This window comes from Ursus maritimus, unplaced genomic scaffold, assembly GCF_017311325.1.
Source record: "Ursus maritimus isolate PB19 unplaced genomic scaffold, ASM1731132v1 scaffold_30, whole genome shotgun sequence".
Classification (NCBI taxonomy): Eukaryota; Metazoa; Chordata; class Mammalia; order Carnivora; family Ursidae; genus Ursus; species Ursus maritimus.
The window spans coordinates 99,879-113,363 of record NW_024425564.1 but is presented as its reverse complement, the minus strand read 5'-3'; the positions used below and the strand labels follow the sequence as shown (position 1 = coordinate 113,363).

The 13,485-nt window shown below is 37.6% G+C and overlaps 1 protein-coding gene across 1 annotated transcript in view; it reads left to right on the top strand.

The window, feature by feature from the left end:
- LOC103665425 (dynein heavy chain 8, axonemal-like) overlaps positions 1-13,485 on the top strand; it is a 148,817-nt gene that overhangs the window by 35,715 nt on the left and 99,617 nt on the right. The window contains exons 7-9 of the mRNA XM_008693362.1: positions 8,312-8,488; positions 9,244-9,357; positions 11,394-11,501. Coding sequence (XP_008691584.1) covers positions 8,312-8,488; positions 9,244-9,357; positions 11,394-11,501 — 399 coding nt within the window. The remainder of the gene's footprint in view (positions 1-8,311; positions 8,489-9,243; positions 9,358-11,393; positions 11,502-13,485) is intronic.

Here is a 13,485-nt window from a genome sequence, read left to right as displayed (position 1 = left end):
TGACAACCGGGAGCTCCGGATCGCGCACTCGAACTAGACTGAAACAGGGAGCTCGGGAGCGCGCGCGGGAACCAGGGGCGGCTGGCGGTGTTAGAAGCACAAAGGACAGAGGTGTGTCAGCCCTGGAAGTAAGGGCTGGGACACAGGCTGTGGGGCGCACATCCCGGGACGCTGTGGGATTTTTTAGCAGCACCGACAGAAACAGTTAAAGTGGCCAGGAGAGCTCAGCGGAGAGCAGACTGTGATCTCTCTGTTCTGAGACAGAGGCTAGGATACGGCCACTGCTGCTCTGACTCTCAGAAGAGTCACAGAAAACCACCAGGGAAATCCGCCAGAGACCAAAAGCTCAGAAAAACCAGTTTGCATTGTACCCATCCCCTCCCCCCCAACAAGGGGCGGAGCAACTCTACCCACACAGGGTTGCCTGAGTATCAGTGCGGCAGGCCCCTCCCCCAGAAGTCAGGCTGAAAAAACAAGAAGCCCATATCCCTAAGGTCCCTATAAAACAGGTGCATCTTGCTTGGGTCCTGGTCAATAATTTGGGCTCTGTACATCCCTGCAACCTCTCCTCATCAGAATGACAAGAAGGAGGAACCCCCAACAAAGGAAAGAAACAGAGACTGTGGCCTCTGCCACAGAGCTAATGGATATGGATACAACCAAATTGTCAGAAATGGAGTTCAGAGTAACAATGGTCAAGATGATGTGTAGGCTTGAAAAAAAATTAATGAAAATATTAACAAGAATATAGAATCTTTAAGGGCAGAAATGAGAGTGAATCTGGCAGAAATTAAGAATGCTATGAATCAAATGCAGTCTAAACTGGATGTTCTGATGGCCAGGGTAAATGAGGCAGAAGAATGAATCAGTGAATTGGAAGATGAGATGATAGAAAAGAAGGAAAAAGTGGGAACTTGGCTTAAAAAAATCCAATCTCAAGAATATAGAATATGGGAAATTACTGACTCAATGAATCGTTCCAGTGTCAGAATCATCGGCATCCCTGAGGGGGTGGAGAAAGAGAGGTCTAGAAGATACTTGAACAAATTGTAGCTGAGAACTTCCCTAATATGGCAAAGGAAACAAGCATTCTTATCCAAGAGGCAGAGAGGACCCCTCCCAAGATGAATGAGAACAGACCAACACCAAGTACAAGTCTCAAATCTAAGATCCAAGATAAAATCTTGAAAGCGGCCAGGGGAAAGAGAATCATCACCTACAGACGGAGGAACATCAGAATAACGTCAGACCTGTCTACAGGGACCTGGCAAGCCAGAAAAAGCTGGCAAGACATACTCAGGGCACTAAGTGAGAAGAACATGCAGCCAAGGATCCTTTATCCAGCAAGGTTGTCATTCAGAATTGATGGAGAGATAAGGAGCTTCCAAGACTGGCAAAAAATGAAGAAATATGTGACCACCAAGCCAGCCCTATAAGAAATATTAAGGGGGGGTTCTATAAAAGTAAAAAGACCCCAAGAGTGATACAGAACAGAAATTTACAATCTGTAAAAACAAGACTTCACAGGCAGCATGATATCTTTAAAATCCTCTCTCTCAATAATCACTCTCAAGGTGAATGGCCTAAATGCTCCCATAAAACGCCACAGGGTTGCAGATTGGTTAAAAAGACATGACTCATCCATTTGCTGTCTACCAGAGACTCATTTTGTTTTTTTGTTTTGTTTTGTTTTTTTTTAATAATGATTTTTTATTATATTATGTTAGTCACCATACAGTACATCCCCGGTTTCCGATGTAAGGCTCGATGATTCATTAGCTGTGTATAACACCCAGTGCACCATGCAATATGTGCCCTCCTTACTACCCATCACCGGCCTATCCCATTCCCCCACCCCCCCCCCTCTGTAGCCCTCAGTTTGTTTCTCATAGTCCATAGTCTGTCATGTTTCATTCCCCCTTCTGATTACCCCCCCTTTCTTTATCCCTTTCTTCCCCTACTGATCATTCTAGTTCTTATGTTCCATAGATGAGAGAAATCATATGATAGTTGTCTTTCTCTGCTTGACTTATTTCACTTAGCATTATCTCCTCCAGTGCCGTCCATGTTGTAGCAATTGTTGAGAACTCGTTCTTTCTGATAGCTGAGTAATATTCCATTGTATATATGGACCACAACTTCTTAATCCAGTCATCTGTTGAAGGGCATCTCGGCTCCTTCCACGATTTAGCTATTGTGGACATTGCTGCTATGAACATTGGTGTGCATATGGCCCTTCTCTTTACTACGTCTGTATCTTTGGGGTAAACACCCAGTAGTGCAATGGCTGGATCATAGGGTAGCTCAATTTTTAACTTTTTAAGGGACCTCCACACTGTTTTCCAGAGTGGCTGTACCAACTTGCATTCCCACCAACAATGTAGGAGGGATCCCCTTTCTCCACATCCTCTCCAACAATTGTTGTTTCTTGCCTTGTCTATTTTTGCCATTCTAACTGGCGTAAGGTGGTATCTCAGTGTGGTTTTGATTTGAATTTTCTTGATGGCTAATGATTTTGAACATTTTTTCATGTGTCTGTTAGCCATTTGTTTTCAGAGACTCATTTTGAACCTAAAGATACATCCAGACTGAAAGTGAAGGGATGGAAAACCATTTTTCATGCCAACGGACCTCAAAAGAAAGCTGTGGTAGCAATTCTCATATCAGACAGATTAGATTTTAAACTAAAGACTGTAGTTAGAAAAAAAAAGACTGTAGTTAGAGATACAGAAGGACACTATATTATTCTTAAAGGATGTATCCAACAAGTGGCTATAACAATTATAAATATCTATGCCCCCAACAGGGGAGCAGCTAGATACACAAGCCAACTCTTAACCAGAATAAAGAGACATATAGATAATAATATGTTAATAGTAGGGGACCTCCACACTCTGCTCTCAGCAATAGACAGATCACCTAAGCAGAAAATCAACAAAGAAACAAGAGCTTTGAACGACATACTGGACTAGAGGGACCTCATAGATATATACAGAAAACTACACTCCAGAACAACAGAATACTCATTCTTTTTGAATGCACATGGAACTTTCTCCAGAATAAACCATATACTGGGTCACAAAACAGGTCTCAACCGATACCAAAAGACTGAGATTATTCCCTGCGTATTCTCAGACCACAATGTTTTGAAACTGGAACTCAATCACAAGGAAAAATGTGGAAGAAACTCAAACACTTGCAAACTAAGAACCATCCTGCTTAAGAATGATTGGGTAAACCAGGAATTAAAGAAGAACTTAAGCAATTTATGGAAACCAATGAAAATGAAAATACAATAGTCCAAAACCTCTGGGACACTGCAAAGGCAGTCCTAAGGGGAAAATACATAGCCATCCAATCCTCACTCAAAGGAATAGAAAAATCTAATACACTTTTTATATTCTCACCTTAAGAAGCTGGAGCTGGAACAGAACAGGCCTAACCCATGCACAAGAAGGCAGTTGGTCAAGATTAGAGCAGAGATCAATGAATTAGAAACCAGGAGCACAGTAGAGCAGATCAACAAAACTAGAAGCTGGTTCTTTGAAAGAATAAAAAAGATCAATAAGCCACTGGCCAGACTTATTCAAAAGAATAGAGAAAGGACCCAAATTAATAAAATTATGAATGAAAAGGGGAGAGATCATGACCAATACCAAGGAAATAGAAACAATCATTAGAAACTATTACCAACAACAATATGCCAATAAATTAAACAACCTGGAAGAGATGGATGCCTTCCTGGGAACCTATAAACTACCAAGACTGAAACAGGAAGAAATTGATTATTTAAACAGACCGATTAATTGTGAAGAGATTGAAGCAGTGATCAGAAACCTCCTGAAAAATAAGACCCCATGGCCTGAAGGATTCACTGGGGAATTCTACGAAACATTCAAAGAATTAACACCTATTCTCCTGAAGCTGTTTCAAAAAATAGAAACAGATGGAAAACTACCAAACTCATTCTATGAGGCCTGTATTACCTTGATCCTCAAACCAGGCAAAGACCCCATCAAAAAGGAGAATTACAGACCGATATCCCTGATGAATATGGATGCCATAATTCTCAACAAAATCCTAGCTAATAGGATCCAACAGTACATTAAAAGGATTATCCACCACAACCAAGTGGGATTCATTCCTGGGATGCAAGCGTGGTTCAACATTTGCAAATCGATCAGTGTGACGGATCACATTAATAAGAGACAAAAACCATGTGATCCTTAGAATTGATGCAGAAAATGAATTTGACAAAATACAGCATCCTTTCCTGATTAAAACCCTTCAGAGTGTGGTGATAGAGGGTACATTCCTCAATTTCATAAAAACCATCTATGAAAAAGCCTACAGCGAATATCATTCTCAATGGGGAAAAGCTGAAAGCCTTTCCTTTAAGATCAGGAACACGACAAGGATGCCCACTCTCGCTGTTATTGTTCAACATAGTACTAGAAGACCTTGCAACAGCAATCAGACAACAAAAAGGGATAAAAGGTATTCAAATTGGCAAAGGAGAAGTCAAAATGTCTCTCTTCGCAGATGACATGATACTGTATATGGAAAACCCAAAAGACTCCACCCCCAAATTACTAGAACTCATAGAACAATTCAGTAATGTGACAGGGTACAAAATCAATACTCAGAAATCAGTTGCACTTCTATGGATGAGCAACGAGACTGAAGAAAGAGAAATTAGGGAATCGATTCCACTTACAAAAGCACCAAAAATCATACGATATCTCAGAATTAACTTAACCAGAGAGGCAAAGGACCTATATTCTAGAAACTACAGAACACTGATGAAAGACATTGAAGAAGACACAAAAAGATGGAAAAACATTCCATGCTCATGGATCAGAAGAATAAACTAGTTAAAATGTCTGTGCTTCCCAGAGCAATCTACACTTTCAACACCATCCCAATCAAAATACCAATGACATCTTTCAAAGAGCTGGAACAAAAAAGCCTAAAATTTGTGTGGAACCAGAAAAAACCCCAAATCACCAAGGAAGTGTTGAAAAGGAAAAACAAAGCTAGGGGCATCACGTTGCCTGATTTCGAGCTATACTACAAAGCCGTGATCACCAAGACAGCATGGTACTGGCACAAAAACAGACACATAGACCAACGGAACAGAATAGAGAACCCAGAAATGGACCCTCGATTCTATGGGCAACTAATCTTTGACAAAGCAGGAGAAAACATCCGGTGGAAAAAAGACAGTCTCTTCAATAAATGGTGCTGGGAAAATTAGACAGCTATGTGCAAAAGAATGAAACTTGACCACTCTCTCACACCATACACAAAGATAAACTCCAAATGGATGAAAGACCTCGATGTGAGATAGGAATCTGTCAAAATCATAGAGGAGAACATAGGCTGTAACATCTTTGACATCGGCCACAGCAACTTTTTTCATGACACATCTCTAAAGGCAGGAGAAACAAAAGAAAAAATGAACTTGTGGGACTTCATCAAGATAAAAAGCTTCTGCACAGCCAAGGAAACAGTAAAAAAAAACTAAGAGGCAGCCCACGGAACGGGCGAATATATTTGCAAATGACACTACAGATAAAAGACTGGTATCCAGGAGCGCCTGGGTGGCACAGCGGTTGGGCGTCTGCCTTTGGCTCAGGGCGTGATCCCGGCGTTGCGGGATCGAGCCCCACATCAGGCTCCTCTGCTATGAGGCTGTTTCTTCCTCTCCCACTCCCCCTGCTTGTGTTCCCTTTCTCGCTGGCTGTCTCTATCTCTGTCAAATAAATAAATAAAATCTTAAAAAAAAAAAAAAAGACTGGTGTCCAAGATCTACAAAGAACTTCTCAAACTCAAAACACGTGAAACAAATAATCAAATCAAAAAATGGGCAAAAGATATAAACAGACACTTTTCCAATGAAGACATACAAATGGCTAACAGACACATGAAAAATGTTCAAAATCATTAGCCATCAGGGAATTTCAAATCAAAACCACATTGAGATACCACCTTACACCAGTCAGAATGGCAAAAATTGACAAGGCAAGAAACAACAAATGTTGGAGAGGATGTGAAGAAAGGGGATCCCTCTGACACTGTTGGTGGAAATGTAAGTTGGTACAGCCACTTTGGAAAACAGTGTGGAAGTCCCTCAAACAGTTAAAAATTGAGCTACCCTATGACTGAGCAATTGCACTACTGGGTATTTACCCCAAAGATACAGACGTAGTGAAGAGAAGGGCCATATGCACCCCAATGTTCATAGCAGCATTGTCCACAATACCCAAATTGTGGACGGAGCCGAGATGCCCTTCAACAGACGAATGGATAAAGAAGATGTGGTCCATATATACAATGGAATATGACTCAGCCATCAAAAAGAACGATTACCCAACATTTGCTACAACATGGACGGCACTGGAGGAGATAATGCTAAGTGAAATAAGTCAAGCAGAGAAAGACAACTATCATATGATTTCTCTCATCTATGGAACATAAGAACTAGGATGATCGGTAGGGGAAGAAAGGGATAGAATGAAGGGGGGTAAAGCGAAGGGGGAATGAACCATGAGAGACTATGGACTCTGGGAAACAAAATGAGGGCTTCAGAGGGGAGGGGGGGTGGGGGACTGGGATAGGCCAGTGATGGGTATTAAGGAGGGCACATACTGCATGGAGCACTGGGTGTTATATGCAAACAATGAATCATAGAACACTACATCAAAAACTAAGGATGTACTGAATGGTGACTAAGATAACATAATAAAATTTTTTTTCAAAAAGTCTCTTATGATTTGTCTCCCTCTCAGATTTTGTCATTTTATTTTTCCCTCCCTTTCCCTATGATCCTGTTTCTTAAATTCCACATATGAGTGATATTATATGATAATTGGCTTTCTCTGATTGACTTATTTTGCTTAGCATAATACCCTAGAGTTCCTTCCATGTCATTGCAAATGGCAAGATTTCTTTTTTTGATGGGTGTGTAATATTCCATTGTATATATATGTATATATATGTATGTATATGTATATACATGTATATGCATATGTATACATACATGTATATGCATATGTATACATACATATACATGTATGTATATAATATTCCATTGTATATATGTATATATATGTATATACATATATATATCTCACATGTATACATACATGTATATGTATATGTATACATACATACATGTATATGTATATACATATATATGTATATATATATGTATATATATATATCTCACATCTTCTTTATCCATTCATCTGTTGATGGGCATCTGGACTCTTTCCATAGTTTTAGGCAATTGTTTCCTAACACATTTTTAATATCACCTTTGTAATATATCAAATTTCTAAATCCTACTGTCTATCCCAAGTGGTGTACTTAGTTGGGTTTTGCACTCATGTGATACCACTTTCCTTTCTGTAGTTTTTTACTAAATGAATATTTTTCATAGCAAGTCCCTTTCTGTATTTTTCTTCAAAATTGCATTGATTATTTCTGGTTAATTGTTCTCCCAAATTAATTTTAAGATTAGTTTGTCAAGTATCTCAAGTAAAATCCTATTGAGATTTTGATTGGTTTCTGTTGAATGTATACATTAATTTAGAGAAAATTGTCACCTTTATATGATTGAATTTTTCTATCCATGAACGTGGTATGTCTCCACTTATTTCAGTTTTCTTTTGTGTGCTGAAAGTAAGTTTTCTAAGTTTATTCACAAAGATATTGCACATCCTTTGCTAATCTCTAGATATCGTTGTTATTCATTATAGCAAAGTTCTTTTTTTAGAACTTACGTTTTCAGATTTCTAGATGGCTTATGAAGAAATGCTACTGATATTTAGGTACACATGCAGTAACCTTACTGATTTATTCACTTTTACTAAGTGTAAAAGTTTATCTTTAGATATTCTTGAATTTTAAAAATGTGACCAACTATATCATCTTTTAGTATGTCATATTTGTTTTTTCATTTCCAATTCTTATGCCTTTTGTTTACTCTACTTATCTTTTTTGGAGACTTCCATTACCGGGTTGAATAGAAGTGGGTGATGTTAGTGGCAACCTTGTCTTGTCCTTGGTTTTAAAGTGGTATTTTCTAAAATTCATCTTTAAGTATGAGTTTGCTGTAGGTTTTTGGTAGATACTATTTTTTGTGTTAAAGAAGTTCCATTTTGTTCTCAGCTTGCCAAGAGTTTTTAATATTATTCAGTATTGAAAGCTATTTATTTATAAGCTTCCTTTGAAAAGATGCAAATAATGAGGTTTCACCAAAGAAGAAAGCAACATTTCTATATTCTGTGAATTCTTTTGATTGCAGGTACTTATTGAGAGTGAGCAGATGAGAAAAGAAGCTGATGACTCTGGTCCACTCACTGAACTGGAACACTGGAAACGCATGTCAGCCAAATTCAATTACATCATTGAGCAGATTAAAGGGCCAACTTGTAAGGCTGTCATAAATGTGCTTAATGTTGCACACTCCAAACTGTTGAAGGTAAAAGGCCTTTTATTTTAAAATTTGTTATGTTTCTGAGCAATCAACTGGAAAATTGCCCTTCTTGAACTGCTTCTTCACATCATATACTGGAACCATATGCTTAGAAGTGTTAAAGTTGGAGTAAGGCTTTCTTATATTCCACAATTATTTTCCAAAGAAGAAAAGGAAGTATAGAAATATTTATTTCTCAATCTTTTCACACTAGTTTTTACAATACTCCTATAGGTTGATTGCCACTTATTTTTAATTCGTTTTTGAAATTGTGAATCAATAGAGGCTCAGGGAGGTAAGGAGCTACATAGAAAGTCAAAAGCAAAAATATGCTGTCAGTACACATCTCCTGTCCACTATTCCACATTTGGTTTGATGCTTTCCAGGTCGTTTTCTTTTGCAGTATTCTTCCTTAAAAAAAAATCTGCATCTATCTATATCTATATCTATATCCTATTTTCAAGGACCCAAAGTAATGTAATGTCACAAATAAGTAACCTAGAAAAGTCACTCCAGATAGAAGCAATTCCAGTTTAAGCCTACAGACAGGATGTTAATTACTAACAGAATGAGCCTTCAGTTTTAGTAAGTCATTTAAGGTATTTATAATAACCTTAAGTCTTAAATAATATAAGAAAAAGATACATTATTCACATTTTAGTATCAACTGCTTTAGGGAAGATAGCTTGACTTTCTTGATTAAAATTAAGTGCAGTGATATATTTGGATGTTTCATGATATTCTTATACATTTTTTCTTAGAATTGGCGTGAGTTGGATGCAAGAATAACAGATACAGCAAATGAATCAAAAGATAATGTCAGATATTTGTACACTCTAGAAAAAGTATGTCAGCCTCTCTATAACTATGACTTAGTAAGTATGCTTTTTAAAGTGTAGTTTGAAAAACTAACTCATCTTAAAGTAGCTTTATAATACATGTGTATTGGGAAATAATACACTGCAGACAAGTTATTTAAAAGATATACTTTCCTGTTATATAGCTATCATGAATTAAAAACTCATTTAAACCTACATTTATTTTTTATTTTTTTACTTTTATTTATTTTTTTATTATGTTGTATTAGTCACCATACAGTACATCCGTAATTTTTGATGTAGTGTTTCATGATTCATTGTTTGTGTATAACACCCAGTGCTCCATGCAATACGTGCCCTCCTTAACACCCATCACTGGCCTATCCCAGTCCCCCACACCCTCCCCGCTGAAGCCCTCAGTTTGTTTCCCAGAGTCCATAGTCTCTCATGGTTCATTTCCCCTTCTTTAAACCTACATTTGAATATTTGACATTATCATAAGTATAATCTCTTTTGAGAGTTAAACTAATTAATTAATGCAATTGATGCATAACAAATTACCCCAGAACTGATTGACTTAAAGAAATCAGTGTTTACTACATCACAGTTCCTGTAGGTCAAGAGTCCAGGCATAGCATAACTTCAGTGCCTCTGCTTCATGGTATCTCATGAAGTTGTAGACAAAACTGTTAGCTAGGAATGTGGTCTCACTGTAGTGGAGGCTGACAGCTGAAGGGTCCACTTCTGAGCTCACTCACATGGTTGTTGGAAGGCCCCAGTTGCACAGAACATGAGCCTTTCAATAGGGTAACTTGCTTCCCCTAGGGTGAATGATCCAGGAGTGAGCAAGAGAGAGTGCCCAACCAGCATTAACCTCATATCAAAGTACTACAAGAAATGAAAATTGCAGGTCAACATCCTTGATGAATGTAGATGCAAAAATTTTCAAAAATACAAGCAAACCAAATTCAACGGCACATTAAAAGGATCATACACCTGATCAAATGGGAATTATTCCTGGGATGTAAAGATGGTTCAACATTTGCAAATAAATACATGTGATATAAGGACTTAATAGAATAAAAGAAAAAAAATCATGTGATCATTTCAATAGATGCAGATAAAGCATTTGACAAAATATAACATCCTCTAATGATAAAAACTCTCAACAACTTGATGACAGAAGGAATGTACTTCAACATAATAAAAGCCATATATGACGAGCCCACAGCTAACATCATGCTCAATAGTAAAAACTGAAAGCTTTTTCTCTAAGATCAGGAAGAAGACAAGAGTGTCCACTCTTGCCGATTTTATTCAACATAGTACTAATGGTCTTAACTAGAGCAGTCAAACAATAAATAGGAAATAAAAGGTGTTCAAATTGGAAAGGAAGAAGTAACGTTATTTCTGTTTGTAGATGATATATTGTATATGGAAAACCCTGAAGAATCCACTAAAAATTGTTAGAACTAATAAACAAATTCAATAAAGATGCAGGATACAAAATTACATACAGAAATTAGTTGCATTTCTATGCATTAACAACAAAACATCTGGGGATGCCTGGGTGGCTCAGTCAGTTAAGCATCTGCCTTCGGCTCAGGTCATGATCCCAGGGTCCTGGGATCGAGTCCCATGTTGGGCTCCCTGATCAGTGGAGAGCCTGCTTCTCCCTCTCCCTCTACCCATCCTCCCGTGTTCTCTCTCTCTCTCTCTCTCACTCTCACTGTATCTCAAATAAATAAATAAAATCTTTTAAAAAAAGATCATCTTGAACTATTAATCCTTAAAATCACTTTCACCTCTAAAATGATATTTTTAAATAAACTTTTAAATTTAGGTATACAGAAAAGTTACAATGGTAGTACAGACTTCTCTTCACCCAGTTTCTCCTGTTAACATCTTGCATTGATGTCTTTTTTCTGTTCCAAGGTCCAGTCTAGGATGCTACATTGCATTGAGTAAAATCTGACTTTAAGATAAAAATGTTACACTATTTTATGTGTGGTTAGAGTTTTGAATATTATAGGATTTTGGTTATTAAAACTATAAATATATGATGGAATTCATTTTATATATTTCAATTTTAGGTTTCCATGGCACATGGAATACAAAATTTGATTAATGCCATCAGAATGATTCACAGTGTGTCACGGTATTATAATACCTCAGAGAGAATGACATCATTGTTTATTAAGGTGAGTTTCCAGGGGAAGAAATCATACATGTAACCCTTTGAAGAAGTTAACAATGCTTTCCCTTTGGGCCAGGGAAGGGAAATGGGAAGTTTGGGTGCCTCTCAGAGTTCTGGACAAGAAAAGAAAGGTGTTGGCTGGTCAGTTGTACTTAATTGAAGGTGTACCTTCTTCTTGTCAGAGGTAAGCCCTCAGGCTTTTTGTTTAAATGTAGCTGGTGCTTTTCTTTTTTCCTTCCTTCCTTCCTTTCTTCCTTCCTTCCTTCCTTCCTTCCTTCCTTCCTTCCTTCCTTCCTTCCTTTCTTCCTTCCTTCCTTCTTTCTTTCCTTCCTCTCTCTCTCTCCCTCCCTTCCTTCCTCCCTCCCTCCCTCCCCTCTTTCTTTCTTTCTTTCTTTCTCTCTCCTTCCTTCCTTCCTTCCTTCCTTCCTTCCTTCCTTCCTTCCTTCCTTCCTTCCTTCCTTCCTTCCTTCCTTCCTTCCTTCCTTCCTTCCTTCCTTCCTTCCTTCCTTCCTTCCTTCGAGATAGAAGTGGTGGGGAGGGGCAGAAGGAGAGAGAGAATCTTAAGCAGGCTCCACACTCAGTGCAGAGCCCAATATGGGGCTTGATCTTGTGACCCAGGGATCATGGCTGGTGCTTTTCTAATTTATTCATTCCTAATAGTTTTGCTCTAGAGCTAAGAATTGTGTGCATGATCAACAACACTTCTTTAGCTGCTCCCACCAGCACCGTAATTTGTGTAAAATCCTCCTCTGCTGCGACATATTATTCATTACTTAAATAATTTAAAAAAACATCCAAGAGACACACGAATAAAATTTCTTTGTGAATCAAGCAGAACGTAAATATATAAAGTAACAGTGACATCTCAACTCTTTTTAAAAAATCAATCAATAGATTTAATCATTATCCATCTCTTAAACCAGGCAAGAATATTAGGATTTTCCCCATCACTTGTCTCTTTCTTGCTATATATATCCTATGCTGAGATTGATTTCTTGTTCTGTATTTTTGTTAATACTTTTAAACTATTTTGTCAAATATTTTGTAAACATTATGAATCCACATGTGTTCAGAATAAAATCGAAGCCTTGCTAGTTTCTTTGATCACCTCTGTTTTGTGATTTCCACATCTTCCTCTGTCTTGGATTCATTATTTCTTTGGCTGAAAAGTATTCTCAAGTGGTTCTTTCAGAAAGGGTCTGTGTGTGGTGAACCTCCTGAATTCCTGCATGTCTGAAAATAGCTTCATTTTGTCCTGCTGCTCAAATGTTAGTTTCACTGGGATTCCAAGTTCAACGTAATTTTCTCCTGGAACTTGAAGTATTGTTGTCTCTTATCCAGCACTGTTGATGAGAAATTTATGCTAATCTGATTTTTTTCCTTTGTAGGCAATCTGTCTTACTCTTTCAAGAAGGTTTTAGGATTTTTTCTTTATCCTTGAACTCATAAAATTTCAAAGTGATGTGGTCCTTTTTATGGTTATGTTGTTCTATACTTGCTGGATTGTTGCAATCCAGAAATTTTGGTCTCCATTCCTGGGAAATTTTCCTCTTTTGCCTTTGAGTATTCCTTACCTACCTGTCCCCTTGAATTTAACTTCCACTTCTCTTAACCTTTATGTTTTGTTTCGTCAGTTTCTGACCTTTGACCTTTCAGCTCACTCATCTGCTCTTCATTTATGTCCCAGTTCCAGGTCAGTTCATCAATAGAATTTTTTTATTTTGGTAATAAAGATCGCAATTTCCAAGTCCTCTAGTTTTTTTTTTTTTTCATGATGTAAAATACTCTCATATCTTTCTCATGGATTAATTTAGTTAATAAAGGAAGTCTTAAAATATTTTACATGTCTTTTTTTTGTATTTCCTCTTCGTTGAGTTTAAAGTCTCTGTTACCATGTTTATTTTCTTTTTTTAAGATATATTTATTTCTATTTAGAGAAAGAAAGAGAGCATGCGAAAGTGCAAGTCGGGGAAGGGACAGAGGGAGAA